The sequence below is a fragment of the Hyla sarda genome, chromosome 1 (assembly GCF_029499605.1).
Source record: "Hyla sarda isolate aHylSar1 chromosome 1, aHylSar1.hap1, whole genome shotgun sequence".
NCBI lineage: Eukaryota > Metazoa > Chordata > Amphibia > Anura > Hylidae > Hyla > Hyla sarda.
Genome location: NC_079189.1, coordinates 61,727,847 through 61,754,321, shown reverse-complemented (window position 1 = coordinate 61,754,321; position 26,475 = coordinate 61,727,847). Strand labels below are relative to the sequence as shown.

General features: G+C 41.4%; 1 protein-coding gene across 2 annotated transcripts in view; it reads left to right on the top strand.

The window, feature by feature from the left end:
* The window catches only part of HS3ST1 (heparan sulfate-glucosamine 3-sulfotransferase 1), a 28,190-nt gene extending 7,550 nt beyond the window's left edge, over positions 1 to 20,640 (top strand). The window contains exons 1-2 of one of the 2 annotated variants that reach the window (XM_056551585.1): positions 4,218 to 4,247; positions 19,415 to 20,640. In XM_056551585.1, coding sequence (XP_056407560.1) covers positions 4,233 to 4,247; positions 19,415 to 20,446 — 1,047 coding nt within the window. In that variant the 5' untranslated portion in view covers positions 4,218 to 4,232 and the 3' untranslated portion in view covers positions 20,447 to 20,640. Of the gene's footprint in view, positions 1 to 4,217; positions 4,248 to 19,414 lie in introns of those variants that run through there. The other variant, XM_056551589.1, reaches the window with a different exon arrangement.
* Positions 20,641 to 26,475: the final 5,835 nt, after the last annotated feature.

The window sequence follows — 26,475 nt, the reverse complement described above, 5'->3', positions numbered from 1 at the left end:
GATCTAAAAACATGGTGCTAAAAGGTGGAGGTCTACTTTAAGCCGTCTGAACAATTGATTCATTCTACTGGTGCTTGAAAATTGGGTGTATAGGATGCTGAGGTCTGCATCCTGTATAGTTGATGCACCAGATTTTAGAAGCTGGGATTTTTACATTAGGACAGAAATGCCCCTTCAACCATACAGATCCTGCATTGTAATTCTTGGGGATTTCTATTCATTCACTCTAAGGGATTTACCACAAACACATGTGAGTTAATGTACAACCACTTTAAAGTTGCAATAAAAAGGAGTCTTAAAGGGATACTCCAGTGAAAAATTATTTTTTTTAAATCAACTTGTGCCAGAAAGTTAAACAGATTTGTAAATTACTTCTATTTAAAAATCTTAACCCTTACAGTACTTATCAGCTGCTGTATGCTCCACAGGAAGTTCTTTTCTTTTTGACTTCTGACTTTTGACTTCTTTTGTCTGACCACAGGGCTCTCTGCTGACACCTCTGTCCATGTCAGGAACTACACAGAGCACGAGAAGTTTGTTATTGGATTTTGCTCCTGCTCTGGACAGTTCCTGACATGGACAGAGGTGTCAGCAGAGAGCACTGTGGTCAGACAGAAAACAACAATACAACTTCCTGTGGAGCATACAGCAGCTGATAAGTACTGGAAGGATTAGGATTTTTAAATAGAAGTAATTTACAAATCTGTTTAACCTTTTGGCACCAGTTGGTTTAAAAAAAATATTTTCCACTGGAGTACCCCTTTAAGTAGAACTGATATAGTTCACGGTGAAGTGGACCTTTGTTCTATTCCTTGACTGAGACATTGCAGCCTAATCGATTCCTTTAATGGATGGGAAACCTTGTGAAAGAGCTGCCATACATATGCACATGTTTCCAGACACTGCAGATATGTCAGATTGAGAAAAAGAGAAGAGTTCTCTTTTTTTTTTTTTTTTATAAATAATTAAAATAAACAAATAATTAAACAAAACAGATAACATACATTTTAAATAAACAAAATTAAATAAATGATTAAAATAAATAAGCAAGTAAACTTGTCTGTGTTGTTTGAATACAAATAGTTTATTGTTGCATGTTATGATTAGATCACTGTAGAGATCTTATAGAATATATTCATTCTTCAACAATATAACAGAAATAAATAAATAAATAAATATATAATATAATATGCGCAAGTAAACCTGTCATTGTTGTTTGGATACATTGTAACCTGGGTTCATTTAGGTGTTACAAGCTCCAGACTTGTGTCCATGCTGGGGGGCTGGAATGCATGGGACATTCCTACACTGACAACATTCCTGATGGGGGTTGCAGTGTTTTTTTTTTTTTTTTTTTTTCAAGCATTTTATTTATTTTTATTTTTCAATACAGAAGGAGGTACAGTAAAAAACAAGTTTTAATTGCAAAAACATTGGCAGAGTATTGGCGATAATTTTTGGTTTATATTTTAGATTGCGGTAGTTATTGTATTTCCTTTTGTATATAAGTAAAACAAATGTGATCTTACTTTTTAGCTAAGTAGGAGTCGTCCCACCTCGGTATGTTTCTACTTAAACCGATTAGACTAAATACATACAGCTGTGAGCTTTGCTTCTAATATATTGAATAATATTTACTATATTAGGTTATAAGGTTTGGTGGACCTTTTCTGTGAGTACGGCCTACGAATGATGATTTACATTCTATGGGCATATTGCATTGTTTTGCCTTGACTTTTGCACCATATAGATAACTCCTGAAGCTAATCTTGGTGGGTGGGGGTGTCTTGTAGTTTGTAAAGAAAGAAAATCCTAGTTGCTTTAGTTCTGCAATAGGGCACAATGCATTCCTGTTGACTTCAATAGATTCCAATATTTCTCCAAAGCAGAGAGTTATTAGGAGACCCCGCTCTGTTACCTGACAGTATGGTATGGCAAACCTCATATTCATATAATTTTCCCATTATCCTGCTTCCTTGCATATTTGGATTTTTTCAACAAACTTTATTGGTGCCAGATGAACATAACAACAGAGGTGAGGTGAACCTTATCTGCTAGTCTGCCTACACCGACACTGCTATAGACCAATAGGTTGCAAGCCCCAATCTGAATGCCTTCCCTTTACAGTGGGGCAAACAAGTGTTTTGTCTGCCACCAAATTGTGCAAGTTCTCCCACTTAAAAAGATGAGGCCTGTAATGTCCATCATAGGTATACCTCAACTATGAGAGACATAATGAGAAAAAAAAATCCCTAAAATCACATAGGATAGGGGATAAGATGTTAGATCGCCGCGGTCCCGCTGCTGGGGACCCCGGGGATCACCGCTGCGGCACCCCGCCATCATTACTGCACAGAGCGAGTTCGCTCTGTGCGTAATGACGGGCGATACAGGTTCCGGAGCAGCGTGATGTCATGGCTCCGCCCCTCATGACATCACGGCCCGTCCCCCTAATGCAAGTCTATGGCAGGGGGCGTGACGACCACCACGCCCCCTTCCCATAGACTTGTATTGACAGGGCGGGCCGTGACGTCACGAGGGGCGAAGCCGTGACGTAACGATGCTCCGGACCCTATATTGCCCGTCATTACGTGCAGAGCGATCTCGCTCTGCGCAGTAATGATAGCGGGGTGCTGCAGCAGCGATCCTCGGGGTCCCCAGGATAGGGGATAAGATGTCTAGGGACGGAGTACCCCTTTAAGATTTTTTTTTTATAGAAGTAATTTACAAATCTGTTTAACTTTCTGGCACCAGTTAATAAAAAAAAAATTTAAAAAAGTTTTTTACGGGAGTATCTTTTAATGTTCTCCCCCATCACAGATAATGTTCTGTCAGTAAAATGGTGAGATGAATATTCAGCAGTGAAAAGATTTTCAATAGGTAAAAACTACTCAACTCACTCTCACTAACATTTCTAATCCTTCCCCTACAGCAGTGTTTCTCAAGCATGGTCCTCAAGTACCCCCCAACAGGTAATGTTTTCAGGATTTGCTTAGTCTGTCACAGGTGATATAATTATGGTCAGTGAATCAGGAATTACCACAGTTATATCACCTGTGAAAGACTAAGGAAATCCTGAAAACATGACTTGTTGGGGGTACTTGAGGACTTGACTGCCCTATGGTGTGTGTTCTGCATTTTTTTTTTAGTTGTGTGTCTAAGAGATGATTTTATAATGATAAATGCATTACAAAGGGAGGAGAGCAGCAATCCTGTGGCTAATGGCAGAAGCAGCAGAGTGGCAATCCTGTTACTGATAGCAGAGGCAGTAGAGCAGCAATCCTTTTACTGATAACACAGACAGGCTCGTTCTATGTATGCTGCAGTAAGTACGCCTTTGACTAAAGGTCCACCCCCACTTCCTACAAGTCTTAGTTGAAGTTTATCAAAACCTGTCCAGAGGAAAAGTTGCCCAGTTGCTCAAAGGAACCAATCAGCTCGCTTCTTTCATTTTTAACAAGGCCTCTGCAAAATGAAAGATGCGATCTTATTGGTTGGGCAACTGGACAACTTTTCCTTTGCACAGATTTTGATAAATCTCCCCCTTAGTGTCTCTGCTACTAGAGACTGACTGATTGATATATATATCAATCAATGTGTGTGTATATATATATATATATATATATATATATATATATAATCAACCTACAAATGCCAAAGGCGTAACAAGTTGTAACCCCAACACCAAATAAAATGCAAGTCAATGTATAAAAATTTCTAATTTTTATTGTAATTAAAAAGACATCTCTCTAAAAATGTATATAATAGATGGAATAAAAAATAAATATCAATCAATAAAAAAAAATTAACCACTAGATATATGCAAAATAAGTTTCTCATCACACCACCATATAAAGGTAGCGTGCCCTCTGATCAGCTCTGGTTTAGAACTTTAGAACAGTAGATGTTCTGTCAGTAAAATAGTCCAGATCTCAAGCAGTCCTCTATCTAAAGCCTATGAGTACAGTATACATCCTGAACAATGAAATAACCAAAGTTGAAAATTGGAAATTTATTTGCAGAACATCCATTTCATAGTGTGGGGAAAAGAAAAAGAAAACTGTAATAGACTGGAGCACAAATCAATAACTGTATTTTAGAAGCCGCATCTTTGCTGTTATGTAACGCAAGACCTTTTTGTCCTGATTTTTTTTTATGGCGACCTTCAAAAATGACCCACCATGACAGCAGTGCAGTTCAATACAGAACAGAACATTGGAAACTACAAGACAATGACGATTTTAGTGGTATCGGCTTCTCATGCTTGTTGACTTTGTAGTGATTCAAGGAAAAATAACTTGGCTGAAGTTACTTTCTGATGTATTTTATTTTGATGTATTGTATTTCATAACCCTTTAAGACAGCCAACCCCAACATCCACTGCCTTAAACATTGGTAGTACAAGTAATTCTAATGAGTACTTTTCATATTTATTGAGTGGTTTTACTTCTATTTACCTACATTTTAAAGGGGTACTCTGGTGGAAAACAAATGTTTTCAAATCAACTGGAGCAAGAAAGTCAAACAGATTTGTTAATTACTTCTCTTAAAGAATCTTAATCCTTCCAGTAATTAGCATCTGCTAAATACTACAGAGGGAGTTGTGTAATTCTTTCAAATCTGACCACAGCGCTCTCTGCTGACACCTCTATTTGTGTCAGGAACTGTTGAGAGTAGAAGCAAATTCCTATAGACAACCTCCCCTGCCACGGACAGTTCTTGACATGGACAGAGGTGGCAGCATAGAGCACTGTAGTCAGACAGGAAAGAACTAAACAACTTCCTTTGGAGACTACAGAATCGGATAAGTACTTCTAGGCTGCAATTTTTTTTTTAAGAGAAACAATTTACATATCTGTTAAACTTTTTGGCACCAGTTGATTTGAAAACATTTTTTTTTATAAGAGCAGTAGGTTCCCAATGTAGCGTAGCTTTTTGAAGTAAATGCAGTATGCAAGTATCTTACATGCATTTACAGGGTTGTGAGGAGAAGGTGGGGGGGGGGGGTAGAGAAATAATTGATTTCCTAGGTCACATGTGGTCAAAATTTATTATTTATATATTCTTTACAGTTTTTATTTCAACAGAAGGCATGAGGTGGTGCTGTTAGAAAATATTAACTCTATTTTTCTATTCATGGATAACTCCTTTATCTCTACTGCAGTAACTTCATTCACATAATTCAGTTAACGGTGCACAAACCCACCCCTTAGGCAGTTGGCCACACCTGCCATGTAAGTGTATGACGGGGAACCGACTTTCCACTGACAGAATTTGTCCATAGAGAAAAGGGCTAGGCATGTTTAATTTCAAGTGCCTGACCCGATGATTGTTAAAGAGATAAGATGCCACTAGAGGTGATTGGCTGTGGCTTTCCCCTACCCACTTCATAGAGGACACATGGTCCATGTGGTGGTCTAAAATAGCAGCTTAAAGTTCTTCCCAGTAACAATCATGAGGACAAGGCTCTTAATCTGTAGTGCATTGCTTGTGCTGTAAAAGTTTATACTGAGAAGCTAAAAGGAGAATTTTTTTTTTATTTCTCCCATATGCCCTTCTGGAATAAAAATAATACACCTTAACTTACCTCCCACCATTCCTCTGGTGCATCAGCTTATTGCTGGCGTAGTGATGTCCCACCTCAGCAGTTTATAGGCTAAGCAGCAGTGTGATGTAACTGTCCCAGTGTGGGTGGACAAGCAGGGCTCTGTGCACCGAGGACAAGCAGGGCTCTGTGCACCGAGGACAAGCAGGGCTCTGTGCACCGAGGACAAGCAGGGCTCTGCGCACCGAGGACAAGCAGGGCTCTGCGCACCGAGGACAAGCAGGGCTCTGCGCACCGAGGACAAGCAGGGCTCTGCGCACCGAGGACAAGCAGGGCTCTGCGCACCGAGGACAAGCAGGGCTCTGCGCACCGAGGACAAGCAGGGCTCTGCGCACCGAGGACAAGCAGGGCTCTGCGCACCGAGGACAAGCAGGGATCTCTGCACTGAGGCTCTATGACACACTGGCTCATACATCAGGATGATTGACAAGCAAGGAGCCTGCACAGGACCCTGCTTGTCCCGCCCTCACTTCCTGTATTTGGACTACTCACAGATACACACAGACAATAGCTACAGGGAAAGCATTTTTTTCTCCCAAAAATAAACACATTTTATAATCAATGTATATAATAACAAATATACAGATAGCGGTTTTATCTACATTGTATCAAAAGTATTTGTTAACAACAGGTACACTTTGACATTAGGTGACCGTTTTGTTTTCATTCCCTGTCTTTATTCTTTCTTGACTAATTTCAAGATAAAGAATCTGCTACAAGGTTCACATATCCTGTCACAGGACAGCCCATGTGCACGCCAGCTATAAACACAAATGTTCCCATAAATCAATCTTTTCTTTTTATTTCTTTCCGGAATGATAATTGCACACCTGCAAGCGATTTGTGCCCAGTGTAAAGTTTCTTTGCCAAGTTTACCCAGTGTTACAACCTATTCCAGCTTACTGTTATAATGTAATATATTTAGGGCGTTGCATCTTTGCTGAGGGTATTTCACGTTTTTAGGATCTCAGAATGTTGCTTACAGCAAGCAATGCATGCGATAAAGTCTTGTTTGCAAGGTAAAATCGGAAACTATGTTTTTGTATACATCAGTGACAATTTCAATACATGGAATAATATTACTTTCCTGTACATCAGGGATTGACAAATCTCAGCCACCATAGTAATAAAGAAATTATCTACAATGGGTCGACCTTCCTGTCAGCCCTACGTTGTCACAGGAAGTGTCTGACATGCCGAAGACCCCTTTTTTCAGAGATTGTTCGAAGAACAGGACTTAGCAATGTTGAGACTTGCTATCCATCCACTTTAGCAGAAGTGCTGGGACTGGGACTACTATAGCATGTGACTTAAAAAGAAACTGACAGTAGGATCACCCAAACTAACCTGAATATAGCCGCACTAACCCGAATATAAGATTTTTCCATTAGTTCACTAAGCCGTGAGGACGCTCCTGGTGGAGCGAAACATGTTGGTGAGGTATTTGATTTCTGAGTTTTAATAGCTGACACACGCCAGTGTAAGTGTGTAGTCTGCAGTTTGGCAGAGTTTTAGTATTCCAAGCAGGGCTCAAAAATCTAGTACCTCTAATCACACCACTGGTGAAATGTGCATGTGTACATGTATCCAAGCATTGACTTATACTACAGTGTTTTTTAACAAATCACACATGCTTACATTAACACTCTGTTTCTATCAATATTTAAGGAATACTAATCATAATAAAAATAGGGTTTAAGTAGGGGGTAGATTTCTTACCAGGGGTGTATATAGCCTTTGGGCCACATGTTGTTTTAGTGATTTTGACCATTCACCCCTTCTCCGGTGAGTAGCATTCTGGGTTACATCTGCTGTAGCATATGGGCTCTTCAGGGGTTGTTATGACATCTAGGGCACTGATGCTTTGCACCATAGGCCTTACAGTTTCTGCTGGTGCTATTTATACTGGGGAATCTGGCACCAATATGAGGCCAGTATCTGGTACTAGAATATACAGAACATTGGCTGAAGCCTGGTTAAGTTTTACTTCCTCATTTATTTTTTATTTATTTTTTGGTAGGTTTTCTACAATAGTGGATTGAACATTGACAATCGCACTCAATGTTACTGTTACTTTAGGTAGATAATGTTAAGCCAGGACTATCCAGGCATGCTGGGAGTTGTAGTTCTGCAACATCTGAAGGGCCAGATATTGCCGAACTGTGGCCCTCCAGATGTTGCAAAACTACATCACCCATCATGCCCAGACAGCCTTTGGCTGTCTGGGCTTGCTGGGGGTTGTAGTTTTGTAACTTTTAGAAGGCCACAGTGAAGATCACTTACCAGCAATCTTCACTGCAGCCTCCACCACCAACGCACGATGCTGCTGCTCCAGTAAGCCAGCATGCTCCCCCCTTCGCCACACTGGTTGCCCTGTTCTGATCGACCAATGACAGGGGATAGGAGGAGGTAGCACCCCTGCCACCTCGCTCCTATCCCTCAGGGTGATCGGCGTGGTCTCTGACAGTGCCGATCACCCTTATTTTCCGGGTGATCAGGTCCCCTAGGCATTGCCACAGGATGCCTGCTGATAGATATCAGCAGTCATCCTGGTCCGATCACCGCACAGCGAGCGGTAGTGATCGGAAATACGGAGGGTGTACAGGTATGCCCTCTTTCCTTGAGTACCAGTACTTAAAGGGGTACTCCGCCCCTAGACATCTTATCCCCTATCCAAAGGATAGGGGATAAGATGTCAGATTGGCCCGGTCCCGCTGCTGGGGAGCCCCGGGATCCCTGCTGCGGCACTCCGCTCTCATTACAGCACAGAGCGAGTTCGCTCTGTGCGTAATGGCGGGCGATACGGGGGATGGAGCAGTGTGACGTCATTGCTCCGCCCCTCGTGACATCATGGCCCGTCCCCTTAATGGAAGTCTGTGGGAGGGGGCGTGACGACCACCACGCCCCCTCCCATAGCCTTGTATTGAAAGGGGCGGGCCGTGACGTCAAGAGGGGCGGAGCCGTGATGTAACGATGCTCCGGCCCCTGTACTGCCCGCCATTACGTGCAGAGCGAACTCGCTCTGTGCTGTAATGAGAGCGTGGTGCCGCAGTGGGGATCCCAGGACTCCCCAGCAGTGGGACCGCAGCGATCGGACATCTTATCCCCTATCCTTTGGATAGGGGATAAGATGTCTAGGAGCAGAGTACCCCTTTAAGTACCTCTGTACCCAACAGGTTAACCCCTTAAGGACTCAGACCATTTGGGCCTTAAGGACTTTTCCCTCCTCGCCTTAAAAAAATCATAACTCTTTTTTTATATTTTCATCCACAGACTAGTATGAGGGCTTGTTTTTTGCGCAACCAGTTGTCTGTTGGAATGCCATCACTTACTTTACCATAAAATGTATGGCGCAACAAAAAAAAATACTATTTGTGTGGGGAAATGAAAAAAGAAAACCGCAATTTTGCACATTTTGGAAGGTTTTGTTTTCACGCCATACAATTTACATTAAAAATTACATGTGATCTTTATTCTTTGGGTAAATATGATTAAAATGATACCCATGATAACATACTTTTCTATTACTGTTGCACTTAAAAAAAATTGCAAACTGTTTAATCAAATTAGCGCGTTTAAAATCCCCCTATTTTGAAGACCTATACCTTTTTCATTTTTCCGTATAAGTGGCGATATGAGGGCTAATTTTTTGCGCAGTGATCTGAACTTTTTATTGATACCATATTTGCTTATATTAAACTTTTAATACTTTATTTATAAAATTTTTTGGGAATAAAATGTTATCAAAAAGCAGCTATTTTGAACTTTTTTTTTTACGTTCACGCCGTTCACCATACGATATCATTAACATTTTATTTTAATAGTTGGAAAATTTATACATGTGGCGATACTAAATATGTATATAAAATATTTTTTTTTTTACACTTTTTGGGGGTGAAATAGGGAAAATGGGACAATTTACGTTTTTATTGGGGGAGGTTTTTTTTTCACATTTTTTTTACTTTTATTTTTACACTTTAATAGTCCCCATAGGATACTATTTATAGCAATCATTCGATTGCTAATGCTGTTCGGTGCTATGCATAGGACATAGCACTGATCAGTATTATCGGTCATCTTCTGCTCTGGTGTGCTCGATCGCAGACCAGAGCAGAAGACCCATGGAAGGCAGCGTAGGCAGGTGAGGGGACCTCCGGCTGCCATGCTGGATGATCAGATCGCCGCGGCAGTGCTGCGGGCGATCCAATCATCCATTCAAAGTACCACGATGATGCAGATGCTGTGATCTGTATTGATCACGGCATCTGAGGGGTTAATGGTGGACATCCGCGCGATCGCGGATGTCCACCATTACAGGCTGGTCCCTGGCTGCTATCAGCAGCCGGGACCTGCCACGCATGATGCATTATGCATAGGACGTAAATGTACATCCTGGTGCGTTAAGTACCAGCTCACCAGGACGTACATTTACGTCCTGCGTCGTTAAGGGGTTAAATGGGTACTCCGGTGGATCCCTTTTTTTTTCAAATCAACTGGTGCCAGAAAGCTTAACAGATTTGTAAGTTACTTCTATTGAAAAATATCAACCCTTCCTGTACTTTTCAGCCGCTGTATGCTCCAGAGGAAGTTGAATTGTTTTTTCCAGTCTGTCCATGGTGCTCTCTGCTTACACCTCTGTCCATGTCAGGAACTGTCCGGAGAAGGAGAGGTTTGCTATGGGGATTGCTTCTACTCTGGACAGTTCCCAAAACAGACAGAGGGGTCCAGCAGGGAGCACTGTGGTCAGACTGCAAAATTCAACTTTCTCTGAAGTATACAGCAGCTGATAAGTTCTGGAAAGATTGTGATTTTTAAATAGAAGTAATTTACAAATCTGTTTAACTTTCTGGAGCCAGTTGATATGAAAATATGAAATTGTTTTCTACCAGAGTACCCCTTTAAATAGCACCACCTTGGCTATCACTTTAGGCATACTATAGACCCTGAAAAAGCATTCAGCCATATATCCTCCCTCAATAATGCATGTAAGGGAGAGCGGTGACTATGCATATTGAAATCCAACCACCCAATTTTCTTCTACACATGGGATGGTTGGTAGAGATGAGCGAAGTTACAGTGATTTAATTCTTCACAAACTTCTCGGCTTGGCAGTTGCTGACTTTAGGCTAAATACATTTGTTCAGCTTTTAGGTGCTCCAGTGGGCTGGAAAAGGTGGATACAGTCCTAGGAGAGAGAGTCTTCAGCCCACCGCAACACCTGAAAGCTGAACTAATTTATGCAGGCTAAAGCCATCAACTGCCGAGCCGAGAAGTTCATGACGAATAGAATCACTGTAACTTCGCTCATCTCTAGTGGTTGGCCAATCCAAGTTTGGCTGACCTTCCTGGCCAGCCTCTTGTATAATAGCCAAATTCAAGGAGTCATAATCTCAACAATTGTAAGGTCAACATTTCATGCATTCCCGAATACAACTAGTAATAAGACAAGGTGTCAAGCTAATCTATTTTTGCCAACAATGCTTTAGGATTCTTTTTTTTAAATCATTTTCATGTTTGTATTTTGGTATTAACCGGTAGAGCTAGTGGAAATATACATCTTTTTCCTTTGTCTGTAATAGTTTCAGAAGTTTGAACTATTCAGTTATTGTAGTGCATGTTTGTTCTCTAGATAGAATTCATGACCTTGGAATGTAAAAGGATGAGAGAGATTCGCCCTCGTGTTATATCATGTACTTTTTCTTAGAAATGTTGTCTTTTTCATTTTAAATTCATGGAAATTTTTTCTTCTGTATTTAGTTTTTTTTTGGAAAATATTTTTCAGATTTCGATTGGATCGGCAGAATTTTATTGAAGTGTATTGCCGATACATTCATGCATTATTCCAAGCAGAAATTTGGTTGTGTGAACATAACCTAAGATAGGTTTTTAAAGGGATTATCTTATCAAGATGACCCTGCCCATATGTCTTGTTACAGCATTTGGATATTACATTTAGTATGTTTACATGCAGAGATATAAAGAGCACAAAATATTTACCAAGTAGTCAAAATTGACCAAGGGACTGACTTGTGATTTTTTCCTAATCCTAGTACGCCCTACTCAAACAAATTACATCAATAGACTCGCAAAACAACAACTATTTATTCACATTGAACCTAACTACTTTATATAGTTCTATTACATGTATACTGCAATCATATTTTGAAGTGCTGCACCCAGTTTCTAATGTGAATTCCCACCAGTCCATGTCCCCAGTGGTATACACTCACTGGTTTCCTTATATCGACACAATTGAAATATAATTGTTTTTGAACATTGGAGAAGACCAGAGAATCCAACATTAACCCACAAAAATATATTAACTACATATAAACTACTTGCAGATGCTGTCTTGCACATTCAAGGGCACCAATGCTGCAAGACAATGATATTACCCTAACTTTGAGAACCCCCAATAATGCTGCACCATGGCAAAAGACATCCTATATCAGCTAGTGATGAAAGTGGACAGGTCACTGACCTTCCATGAGATGACACTACCGAAGTGTTCTGTCACTATGAGACTATCAGCTTCCAGGGTATATACCATTATAGCCCTGTCTGCTTCACTGTAGAAGAAACTCAGACATGCATGAGATAACATGTAACTATAAAAAGAAGCTGAAAAAAAGTAATTCAGTAGAAAGTAGATATACACTTAGCTATCTTTAACAGAGTTGACAGTTCCCATGAAATAAAACCAAAAGGAGTAGTATCTAAATAGGTTTTCTCATTTGGGCAAGATATCTCATATCCATAGGATAGGGAACAACTTGTGAATTGGTGAGGGTCTGACCGCTGGAACCCCTATTAATCTCCAAAATGGACTAAAAACACAGCCTCGAATGAACAGAGCAGGCCACATATTCAGACACCACTCCATTCCTTGTCTGGTGGCCTTCTGAACATTGTCAAGCACAGTGTTCGGAGGACTCCCACCCATCTACAAGTTATTCCTTATGCTGTGGATAGGCTATAACCTACCAATATGAGACCAAACAATTTAGTTTAGAGACCAACTGTTTACAATTTCCCAGATGCAGATAGATAGATAAAGGACTCACGTTGAGTGTCCTGTTCCTGTTTGCTAATTCATGGAGGCATCCTTTCCCTTAACAGTGTAAGGCTAGGTTCACACTACAGAATTTCTGATTGGAATTCTGCTGTAAAAATTCCATTTGGAAATTCTGATGCAGCAGAATCCTATTGCTGTCAATGGGATTTCGTTGCACGGTGCACATTGCGAAATTTCAGCAACATTCTGCCACTGAAATTCCTCGGCCAAAAGAATGATTTTGCTCATTCTTTTGGCAGAATCCACCTGGAATTCATTGCCATCCATGGGGACGGCAATGTACGAACGGTCCTTTTAGCCAGGCTGGGAATCTTCGGGCAGAATTCTGTGTGAACCTAGGTTTATAAAAAGATAGCCAAGCTTGGATTTAGCCCTTTCCATTGATATCTATGGAACATGTGGAAAAAGTTAGTCAGAAAGAACCCTCTGTTTTTCAGTCAATGGTGAGCACTGCCTTTACGAATAAGCAAATTGAGGTCACAGAGTTATTCTGATACTCAAATATGTGTGTATATATTTCACCGCAGATCGTCATATCTGTGTTGTTTAATAGTTTAGATACTAACTTTACACAAGTAGTTCACAAATGGATACGATTAGCAGTATCTTGACGTACAATGGAGTCATTTCTCGATCAATGTGGAGATTCAATCCAGTAAAGCGATGTTTCTTCTGTATCGATTGTCTACATGTTAAAGGAAATTTAAGACTGTAGGAGGATGTACAGTATTGAGAAAAGGTCGGAGATGCAAATGGTTCTAATTGGTTTAAGATTTTTTTTAGTTAGGTTAAATGTAAACCCACCGATCCCTAGTTTGTTGTTTTTAGTATAGTTTATTATTATATTATTACAATTATTATGTTAGGAATTGCTTTAGCACCATACAAGTCCCCACTCCTGAAAACAATAATGACACAAAGTGACCACACACTGCCTATTAAAATTATAGAGCGAGCCCAGTATGTATGCCCACCAACAATATACATGATGGAGAGAGCCTAGAGCAATGTTTTCCTGCCAAGGTGCCTCCAGCGGTTGCAAAACTACAACGTCCAGCACTGACCTAGAGCAAAGTTCAGTGACTTACTGTGAATTTTTTAGTTTATGCCTGAAGTTATAATCTAAGATATTCATTATTTTATACTAGAAGAGTCTTGTTGATGACGCTTCGGGAAAGCATCATGGAACTTGATCTAGCACTTGACTTCTGTGATTTGAAAAGCTTTTAGTACAGTTCAGAACACATATCTGATAGAAATGTTCTCTATTTAGATGCCAAAATTATTTAACATTTTTGAAGGGTTTAGTAAAACACCAGAGTGCACTTGAGCCTGCATCACTATGAGATTTTCTGCAATATTTTGACCTAGTTAAGTGCATTGATCCTCTTTAGTTTCTTTAGTGAAGAAAACTTTAAATGTCAGTCAAAGAGATCAAAAGGTAGTAGACTGCAACAGCCATATTGTTAAGCGGTGTTGTTTCTTTTCATAGGAGTAATGGTATAATTCAGATTCTCAATATCAGCACAAAGAGAGAGAGTGTGCAGTGTGGAGTGTCTTCTGTTTTTAGGCTGGGATTACATATGTTGGGCACAGGTGAACTCAGCCTAAATCTTGACGCAACTGATGACAATATGACAATATGCATCAGTTGTCATCAGTTGTGTAGCATCCGGCGTGCATTCTTTCTGATGGCCAGTTTGCTGCGTTCCCCTGTCTGGTGCCGTCCGGCATGTGCAACCATCTGGCATCCAAACTGAGACTGTTAGATTGTCAGCAAAATTTCAGCTAGATTGGCTGACCATGTAATGTGTATGGGAGCATCAAGACGCTCCTCCGAAAATGATGTCTGCGGAGAGAAAGATCAGGTGGTTGAATTTCAACGTCTGACCCTTTTCTGGTCACAGGAGTGAGGCAGTGATCTGTGTACACTCATAGACTATTTATGTAGGAATCAGGATTGACATTGATAAATAAATATAGTGTCCAACAGCAACAAGTGGAGAGAACCTAATGAGTCCTAATTGAAGTAAAACCATGACATACAGAGCACTTACGCATTTTGGGTCTCAACGAGCCTTGGCTCAATGGCTTTATGTCACTCATGCCATGACTAAGAGCTCTCACAGCATAACTTGAAGCTCCCACCTGCTGTACCTTAGGTCATGTTTAATACAGATTCTTCTTGTGGCAAAGGCTGTTAGGTAAAAAGTATAGTTATGCAACTGCATGCCTGTGCCAATGTCTATGCATTGTTTCATTTAAAAAAATAAATTAACCCTTTTTGAAATTAACCCCTGAAGAACCAAGCCCATTTTCACCTGAAAGGGTAACTCCAGCAGAAAACATTTTTCTTTTAAATCAACTGGTGCCAGAAAGATAAATAGATTTGTAAATTACTTCTATTTAAAAATCCTAACCCTTCCAGTACTTATCAGCTGCTGTATGATCCACAGGAAGTTCTTTTCTTTTTGAATTTCCTTTTTGTCTGACACAGTGCTCTCTGCTGACACCTCTGTCCATGTTAGGAACTATCCAGAGTAGGAGCAAATCCTCATAGCAAACCTATCCTGCTCTGGACAGTTCCTGACGTGGAGAGAGGTGTCAGCAGAGATCACTGTGGTCAGACAGAAAGGAAATTAAAAAAGAAATGAACTTACTGTGGAGCATATAGCAGCTGATAAGTACTGGAAGGATAAAGATTTTTAAATAGAAGTAATTTACAAATCTTTTTAACTTTTTGGCATCAGTTGATTTTAAAACCATTGTTTTCCACCAGAGTACCCCTTTAATGGATGGCATATTATTGCTATTAGGCATATCAAAGAATGGATTCAAAGAGCACCTCATAGGGCCCTATTAAATGGGGTAATTATTGACCCAACAGGCCAATCTTGCCCTATGTAGGGCCAAAGATCAGCCAGAGAGCAAGCAAGTCTTTGTTCAGTGAGTGATCAAGTAGTTTTGACCCACAAAAAAAAAATGTCAGCCGCACATATTCCTGTTTAAAATGGCTAATTACCACAAAGGGTGGCAGAAACTATCTTCCTAATGCTTAACCCCTTAAGGACCGGAGGTTTTTCCGTTTTTGCATTTTCGTTTTTTGCTCCTTGCCTTTAAAAATCATAACTCTTTCAAATTTACACCTAAAAATCCATATGATGGCTTATTTTTTGCGCCACCAATTCTACTTTGTAATGACGTCAGTCATTTTGCCCAAAAATCTATGGTGAAGCGGGAAAAAAAATCATTGTGCGACAAAATTGAAAAAAAAAACGTTGTTTTGTAACTTTTGGGGGCTTCCGTTTCTACGTAGTACATTTTTCGGTAAAAATGACACCTGATATGTATTCTGTAGGTCAATACGATTAAAATGATACCCTACTTATATAGGTTTGATTTTGTCGGACTTCTGGAAAAAATCATAACTACATGCAGGAAAATTAATACGTTTAAAATTGTCATCTTCTGACCCCTATAACTTTTTAATTTTTCCGTGTATGGGGCGGTATGAGCGCTCATTTTTTGCGCCGTGATCTGAAGTTTTTAACGGTACCATTTTTGCATTGATAGGACTTATTGATCACTTTTTATTCATTTTTAAATGATATAAAAAGTGACCAAAAATGCACTATTTTGAACTTTGGAATTTTTTTGCGCGCACGCCATTGACCGAGCGGTTTAATTAATGATATATGTTTATAATTCGGACATTTCCGCACGCGGTGATACCACATATGTTTATTTTTATTTTTATTTACACTGTGTTTTTTTTTTTTATTGGAAAAGGGGGGTGATTCAAACTTTTAATAGGGGAGGAGTTAAATGATCTTTATTCACTTTTTTTTTTCACTTTTTTTTTGCAGTGTTATAGGTCCCATAGGTACCTATAACACTGCACACACTGATCTTCTATGTTGATCACTGGTTTCTCATAAGAAACCAGTGATCAACGATTCTGCCGGATGACTGCTCATGCCTGGATCTCAGGCACTGAGCAGTCATTCGGCGATCGGACAGCGAGGAGGCAGGAAGGGGCCCTCCCGCTGTCCTGTCAGCTGTTCGGGATGCCGCGATTAGCCGCGGCTATCCCGAACAGCCCGACTGAGCTAGCCGGGAACTTTCACTTTCACTTTTAGCCGCGCGGCTCAGCTTTGAGCGCGCGGCTAAAGGGTTAATAGCGCGCGGCACCGCGATCGGCGCTGCGCGCTATTAGAGGCGGGTCCCGGCTTCACTATGACGCCGGGCCCGCCATGATATGACGCGAAGTTCATGTAACCCTGCGTTATATCAGAAGAGCAGGACCAAGGACGTACCGGTACGTCCTTGGTCCTTAAGGGGTTAATGGTCTAGTCACACATACAGTATTCTGCGCAGATTTGATGCGCAGGATTTTCTGCTGCAAATTTCAATGTAAACTGAATGACTGAACACAGCTTAAAACCCTCCACCTCAAATCTGCACAGAATACTGTGACCCTAAAGGAGAAGTCCCATGAAGGAAAATGCAAAGGATAGGGGATAAATGTATAATCGACTGCTGGGGGCCCCCCTTGATCTCCTATATGGCGCTCCGGCTTTCCTCGCGCATTGAGTGGGGGTCGGCACACGCCCTCCATATGCCTCTATGGGATAGCCAGAGATAGATGAGTGCTATACTTGTGCATCTCGGTCTCTCCCATATCGATGCATGGAGGGTGCTCTGTGCGTGAGACGAGTTGGAGCGCTGTACAGGAGATCACTGGGGGGAGTCTCAGAGTCAAACCTCCTACGATCAGACACTTATCCTCTATACTTTGGATCCATTTTTCTACATGGGACTTCACCATAATGCCATGTAATCGAGAACTGATGTATGTGACCGTCATTCGTTTAGAGCACGGTTTGGGCAGACTAATGTGGGCTGGGGAACCTCTCCCACAATTCATAGACAACCCTGTAATTTTAGGGTCTCTGTGTAATGCAGTGTTGCCAGATAATCCTTCAAAGTAAAGATTTGTTTAATAGATACATTTTCAGAAATTATCAAAACCTGTGGAGAGGAAAAGTTGACCAGCTTTCCATAACAACCAAATCCGATTGCTCCTTTTATTTTAAAAAAGGCCTCTAAAAAGTAAAAGAAGTGATCTAATTGGTTGCTATGGGTAACTGGTCAACTTTTCCACAAGTTTTGATAAATCTCCCCAAATGTTATAAGCGAATTGAGTTCCCAAGGGCAAAAAAAGAGAGATGAAAAAAAAAGTAGATGACTGAAGCTATTGTTAAACTGATGTAGTAATACTGTGGTTTAGAGTAGTATTAATAAACAATATGGCACCCATTCATACATCAGTCAGTGTAAGTACTACCTCCCTAATCCTTTAAAACTTTATAGAAGTAGAGAAAGCTGAACTTAAATCAGGACTCCTGAAGACTGAAACATCCACAAAATAAAAGAGATATAAACGTTCAGACATTTAGCCACACTGCTGAGGAATAGGTGAAATATTGGCAATGCTTCACAAGGCATTACATTTAGGGCTTATAAGCAAAGAAAACGAACACAGTTACTTGTAGGATATGATTTGTTTTCTTTAAGAAAATGTATTGTAAACTTATTTAATACCAATTAAAGTTTATGATGAAACACATGAATCGCTGCTGGATCCTTTAGGCCAAGCTATACATGATTTATGTGTAAAGATCAGAGCACAGAAAGAATTCCAACTATCTTGCGAAAGGCAAATTATTCTAACAACAGAAGTTTATGTAGGGTTCATGGCATCCAGTCCCTTTAAGGGATTCCACACATTGTTCATAGTAAGTGACTGTACCACCCCAAAAGAAGTTAATCTGCAGGATAATTTCAAAATCGCAACATATGATGGCCTCAGTGGTCGGACCCCCCCGTGATCAGCTACTTATCCCCCGGCCTGTGGATAGGGGATACGTTACCGTATTTTTTGCCAGAGTACTCCTTTAATAGTCCTCTAAGGGAATAAGCATCTTCCTTTAAATATTTGTAACACCTCCTTTTTTCCATTTTTTTTTTCAAATAAATCAATGGTGATGTTAATGAAGAACAGACCATATTATGTAGCCCAGCTCAGTTGTCTATATCTTTGCTTATAAACAATTTCTCTATTTTTTGGGACCCAAGGACCATTTGAATCTAAAAAATAAGGAACATAAAGGAGTTTCCTAGACAATACTGTAGTGGTTACAGCAAAACATAGGTGTTGGCCTGCATAATTATCTGCATATTGATAAAGTAATAAAGTAAAAATATACATAAAGTAATAGAGTATCTATTAGGCTAGGTTCAGACTACAGAATCTCCGGGCAGAAAATTTCCGCCCGGAGATTCCGAGTGCGGCCAGCGCTGACTGAATCAGTCGGCACTAGGACCGCGTGGACACTGCAGTCTCCCATAGACTGCAATGTGTTCTGCGGAGATTTCTGCCTGAAGAAAGAGCAACCCCTTTCTTCAGGCAGAAATTTCCAAGCGGATTTTCCGTTCACAAATTCCGCTTCACAAATTCCGAAGTGTGAATTTGTGAACAGAAACCCATTCACTACACTATACATTTTAGCAAGCGGAATTTCCGCCTGCAATTTCAGAGAGGAATTGCAGGCGGAAATTCCTTAGTCTGAACCTAGCCTTAGAGTAAAGTAATAGATAAAGTAATAGTATTTTGATTGGTAATTTAAATATATTTACATTTTCTAATATTTTTTTCTCTTTTTTTTTTCTAGGTTATTAATAAAAATATTATAGGCAGAACGGAGCAGAAAGAAATCCCTCATTCAACAACTTCAGCCCTATGGATAACCATCATTCTAACTGAAGGCAAGCACTTGAAACTAGTCATGGCCTTGCTACTTTTTGGAATGTGTTTTTTCTTTATCCAACCTCAGGGAGTGCCTTCTCGGCCTACCTCAGGTGACATAAGGATCTTCACATCTTCATCTCCAGCTTATGAGATAAACAACATCCCTCATCCTAATGGTACCTACAAGCATCTGCCACACACCATTATTATTGGAGTACGTAAAGGTGGGACTAGGGCTCTGTTAGAAATGCTCAGTCTCCATTCTGACATTGCTGTTGCTGAGAGTGAGATACATTTCTTTGATTGGGAAAACCAATATGAAAAAGGTCTACAATGGTACCTGAGCCAAATGCCGTTCTCCTACTCCCACCAACTTACAGTGGAGAAAACTCCAGCCTACTTTACATCAACTCAAGTTCCTGGACGGGTCTACAATATGAATAGCACCATCAAGATCTTACTGATCTTGAGAGATCCCATTGAAAGAGTTTTATCAGACTACACCCAAGTCTATTATAATCACTTGCAGAAAAATAAAACCTATCCTCCTGTGGAGAGCCTACTTCTAAGGAATGGAGAACTCAATACCGACTACAAAGCAATAAACAGGAGTTTATATTACAGTTATATGGAAAACTGGCTCAACTACTTTCCGCTCAAAAACATTCATATTGTTGATGGAGACTATTTGATCAAGGATCCATTCCCTGAAATGCAGAAGGTAGAGAGGTTTCTGAACCTTTCTCCTCAGATCAATGCATCCAATTTTTACTTCAACAAGACCAAAGGGTTCTATTGCTTACGGGACAGTGGTCGGGAGCGTTGCTTACATGAGTCCAAAGGACGGGCTCACCCACACATAAGCTCCTTTCTCTTAGGGAAATTACGGGACTACTTCTACGAACCCAATAAGAAGTTCTTTGACCTTGTCGGGAGGACATTTAATTGGCTGTAAATGAAAAAGTTAGGTTGTAACATGAACTTTTAGGAATGTTACTTTGTATTTAATATTTAAGCTATAACTTATTTATAAAAGGACTATGTCTAAAGGACTAGGATATGAAGAAATAAGCTAGTTTTATTTTTCTACTGTATAACTGTGACTACTCTTTGTATAGATTTTCAAGGATAATAAACAATAATTTTGGAATACAGCAAAATATTCATTACGTTTCTTCTGCTCCAAAAGTTTTCATTTTTTAGCATCTTTAGCAAGTCTTTTAGAATCGAGCAAAGATTAAATTGGTTTTAATATAACGTGTTTAACCCTAAAAAATTGGGTCAAAAAATTAAAAATTGACAATATTTGCAGATCAATGTGGAAATCTGCAGATATTCTTTAGAAAATAGAGGAATTTACCAGTTTTGACATATAGTTTTCAGAGTTTCAACTTCAATGCTGGTTAGCATTGTCCAGTGTGCTCATACCATGGCTCAATTCATCCTGTATTATGGAGGAACTCTACTCTAGAAGCAATTATAATTACAGAGAATCTGACAGTCTGTGCATTGATGTTCAGACTCTGGGCACATGGTATGGGGAAGTTGGCGACCTGAACCACCTTATGTGAGCTATTATTATTATTATTATTATTATTATTATTATGCAATTTTATAGTGCCTTTGGTTCCAGGGTGCCGTACAAAAATTTAAAACATAACACAAACACACATATAATAAATGTGCCACAGAGTAAATAACAGATTGATATCAATGCTTGAACAGGCTTAAAATCTACAAGGAGAGTGGAGGAATACGGTAGGTGAAGGAGACAGTTGGTAATCTATGAGAAGTTAGGGAAGTGGCCGCTCATAGTGCAGGGGCATACAGGTTATTCTAGGTTGCAGGCTTTTCTGAATAGATGGGTTTTCAGGTTGAAGGTTTTGATGGTGGGTGAACGCTTTATATGATAGGGTCTATTCACATGGCCGAATTTCCAACTATGCTTCCCCCATACACTAGAACTCGCTACCCTAAGGGTCTAATCACACGGCAGAATTTCTGCCGGAGGAATCCCGCCTTATGTAGAAGCCCAATACACTTCTATGGGTTTCTGCACTACCATTGATGGATTTCCACTAGCGGAATTCTGCAAGCGGAAATTCTGAAGTGTCAACGAGAGTGTTGAAACCCATAGATGTGTATTGGGCTTTCACATCAGGCGGAATTCCGCCAGCCTATTCCGCCGACAGAAATTCTGCCGTGTGAATAGACCCTTAAGGTGCCAAGTTCTAGTGTATGGGAGAAGCACATGAGAAATCTTGGAGGCTGCTGTTCAAGGTGCGGATGAGGGATGAGCACAGGCGGAGGTCTTGAGAGGATCAGAGATTACGTGGTGAGCAGTATCCAGAGATCAGGTCAGAGATTTTTGGAGGGTACAGGTTGTTAAGCAATTTAATGATTTGCTAATAGATATACGAACTGTGAATAGGGTACTTCATATTGTATCTTTCCTCAATGTACCATTTTCTAAAATAATCGAAGCCAAAATATTCAAAACCTTCTCCCGAGACATCATAATTGTAAAATTCTTATATGAATGGCAGAAAAGGCCTTTTCAAGTTTCACTCACTGATAGGAATGCTTTTTTTTTTTTTTTTTGTTAAACTTAGCTAATGCTAAAAGAAGGATAAATGCTCACAGATCAAGACCAAGATTTAAGATATATCGAGCTGGCCAAATGTTGCACCAATACCCTAGGTACAATAGGATAAACAGAAATATGAGAAAAGAATTTGGAGCTCAAGGTCTAAAAAATATATGGATAAAGATGAGTTAAAGATCAATTGATTTGTTGTATTAAATAAAAGAAATAGTCAAATGCATATACACAGTACACAGTCCAAACACAGGGCCCTTGTGGGTGGTTATGGTAGAGTAAAGGTACAAATGATGCAAAGAAAAAAAAATATATAAATAAATAATAAAGATAGCAGCATAAAATATATAAAACCTTAAAATGCTGAAAAAAAAGGTGGCCACCTCTCATCTGCAGTAAAAAAATTGGTTCTGTGAGCAATGCAGAACAATGTAATTCATGGAATAGTCATATGGTATGTATGCAAAAAATGGTGGCGATTTATTAACAATGTTCAAATCATCACTAATGCACAAATAAGATAAGAGATGATCCTGTAATAGATACTGGTACATGGTACTGCTCACCCTTAGACGTTTAAGCGAGTCCTCCTTGGTTCTTGCACTGAGAGCATCTGATAGAGTTCCACGAGCCCTATCAGTATGCAGAACTGGATGTGGCGAAGCGGGGGCATCTCGCTGGGTCTGCGGTAATGGCTATGGTGTGTAGTTCTTCTTGCGCTGCGGTATGTAGTTGTTACGCCGAGCGCTCCGGGTCCCTGTTCCTCCCCGGAGCGCTCACGGCGTTCCTCTCTCTGCAGCGCCCCGATCAGACCCGCTGACCGGGAGCGCTGCACTGACACTGCCGGCGGGGATGCGATTCACATAGCGGAACGCGCCCGCTCACGAATCGCATCCCAAGTCACTCACCTGTCCCGGTCCCCGGCTGTCACGTCCTGGCACGCGCGGCTCCGCTCCTTAGGGCGCGCGCGCGCCAGCTCTTTAAGGTATAAAGGGCCAGTGCACCAATGATTGGTGCCTGGCCCAATCAGTCTGATTAGCTTCCACCTGTGCACCTGTCTATATAACCTCACTTCCCCTTTCCTTCCTTGCCGGATCTTGTTGCCATTGTGCCTTGAGAAAGCGTTTATTGTGTTTGCCATAACTGTGTTCCTGACCTCTTGCTATCTTTATTGACTACGAACCTTGCCGCCTGCCCCGACCTTCTGCTACGTCTGACCTTGCCTCTGTCTAGTCCTTCTGTCCCACACCTTCTCAGCAGTCAGCGAGGTTGAGCCGTTGCCGGTGGATACGACCTGGTTGCTACCGCCGCAGCAAGACCATCCCGCTTTGCGGCGGGCTCTGGTGAAGACCAATAGCAACCTAGAACCGGTCCACCGTCACGGTCCACGCCAATCCCTCGCTGACACAGAGGATCCACATCGAGCCTGCCGAATCGTAACAGTAGATCCGGCCATGGATCCCGCTGAGAAGCCGCTGCCAAGTCTCGCTGACATATCCACAGTGGTCGCCCAGCAATCCCGACTGATCGCCCAACAAGGTCACCAGCAGTCGCACTTGACCGCCATGCTACAGCAACTTCAGTCACAGCTACAGCAGCAACCATCTCCTCCGCCGGCTCCTGCACCTCCTCCGCAGCGAGCGGCCGCTCCTAACCTCCGCTTGTCCCTGCCGAACAAATTTAATGGGGACTCTAGACTCTGCCGTGGTTTCCTGTCACAATGTTCCCTACATTTGGAGATGTTGTCGCACCAATTTCCTACAGAACGGTCGAAGGTGGCTTTCGTGGTTAGTCTCCTGTCTGGAAAGGCCCTGTCATGGGCCACACCGCTCTGGGACCGCGATGATCCTGTCACCCCCACTGTACAGTCCTTCTTCGCTGAGGTTCGCAGTGTCTTCGAGGAACCAGCCCGAGCTTCTTCTGCCGAAACTGCCTTGCTGAACCTGTTTCAGGGAAATTCTTTTGTAGGCGAATACGCAATCCAATTTCGTACCCTCGCCTCTGAATTATCTTGGAACAACGAGGTCCTCTGCGCGACATTTAAAAAAGGCCTATCCAGTAACATCAAAGATGTGCTGGCTGCACGAGAAATTCCTGCCAACCTGCATGAACTTATCCATTTGGCCACCCGCATTGACATGCGCTTTTCTGAAAGACACCAGGAGCTCCGCCAGGGAAAAGACCTTGATCTCTGGGCACCTCTCTCACAGTATCCTTTGCAATCTACCCCTGTGCCTCCCGTCGAGGAGGCTATGCAAGTGGATCGGTCTCGCCTGACCCATGAAGAGAGGACTCGCCGCAGAGATAAAAATTTTATGTCTGTACTGCGCTAGTACCGAACATTTCTTGGTGGATTGCCCTATTCGTCCTCCACGTCTGGGAAACGCATGCACGGACCCAGCTCACGTGGGAGTGGCGTCTCTTGGTCTGAAGTCTGCTTCTCCACGTCTCACTGTGCCCGTACGGATTTCTCCTTCTGCCAACTCTTCCTTCTCAGCTATGGCCTTCTTGGACTCTGGTTCTGTGGGAAATTTCATTTTGGCCTCTTTTGTTAATAAGTTCAACATCCCTGTGACCCGTCTTGTCAAGCCGCTCTACATTTCCTCGGTCAACGGAGTAAAGTTGGACTGCACTGTGCGTTAGCGCACAGAACCCCTGCTCATGAGCATTGGACGGCATCACGAAAAAATATAATTTTTTGTTTTGCCCAACTGCACATCTGAAGTCCTCCTCGGTCTGCCATGGCTCCAACGCCACTCTCCTACCCTTGACTGGACCACCGGGGAGATCAAGAGCTGGGGTGCTTCTTACATAGTTACATAGTTACATAGTTAGTATGGTTGAAAAAAGACATACGTCCATCAAGTCCAACCAGGGTATTGAAGGGAAGGGTGTAAGGGGATAAGGGAAAGGGATGTAGTTTTATAATTCTGCATAAGCATTAATGTTATTTTGTTCCAGGAATGTATCTAACCCTGTTTTAAAGCTGTTAATTGTTCCTGCTGTGACCAGTTCCTGAGGTAGACCGCTCCATAAATTCACAGTCCTCACGGTAAAGAAGACGTGTAGCCCCTTTAGACTAAACCTTTTCTTCTCCAGACGGAGGGAGTGCCCCTCGTCCTTTGCGTGGGTTTAACCTGGAACAGTTTTTCTCCATATTTTTTGTATGGGCCATTTATATACTTATATACGTTTATCATATCCCCCCTTAAACGTCTCTTCTCAAGACTAAACAATTGTAACTCCTTTAATCGCTCCTCATAGCTAAGATGTTCCATGCCCCATATTAGTTTAGTCACGCGTCTCTGCACCCTTTCCAACTCCGCAGTGTCCCTTTTATGAACAGGCGACCAAAACTGAACAGCATATTCCAGGTGAGGCCGTACCAATGCTTTATAAAGGGGGAGTATTATGTCCCTGTCCCTTGAGTCCATGCCTCTTTTGATACATGACAATATCCTGCCAGCTTTGGAAGCAGCAGCCTGACATTGCATGCTATTCTGTAGTCTGTGATCTACAATTTCACCCAGATCCTTCTCTACCAGTGACTCTGCCAGTTTAATCCCCCCTAAGACATACGACACATGCAGGTTATTAGTACCCAGATGCATAACTTTACATTTATCCACATTGAACCTCATTTGCCAAGTGGATGCCCAGACACTTAGTCTATCCAAGTCATCTTGTAACTTATGCACATCCTCTATGGACTGTACCGTGCTACAAAGCTTGGTGTCATCTGCAAAGATAGAAACAGAGCTGTTAATACCATCCTCTATATCATTGATAAATAAATTAAACAGCAGCGGGCCCAGTACTGAACCTTGGGGTACGCCACTAATAACTGGGGACCAATCAGAGTACGAATCATTGACCACCACTCTCTGGGTACGATCCATGAGCCAGTGTTCAATCCAGTTACAAACTAAAGTTTCCAAGCCCAAGGACCTTAACTTACCTGTCAGACGTCTGTGAGGGACAGTATCAAACGCTTTGGCAAAATCCAGAAACACTATATCCACAGCCATTCCTCTGTCAAGGCTTCTACTCACCTCTTCATAAAAGCAAATTAAATTTGTTTGACAACTTCTATCCTTAGTAAACCCATGCTGGCTATCACTTATAATACTATTATCCCCTATGTATTCCTGTATGTAATCCCTTATAAGTCCTTCAAACAATTTACCCACAATGCACGTTAGACTTACCGGTCTATAATTGCCTGGCGAAGACCTAGAGCCCTTCTTGAAGATTGGTACCACATTTGCCTTGCGCCAGTCTCTTGGCACAAAAAATGCCTCACGTCTGCTCCCAGTCCCGTCAGTCAAACCTCAGTGTCTCCTCCTCATAGCCCCTGTCCTGGTAACACTCTACCCTGTGCCAAG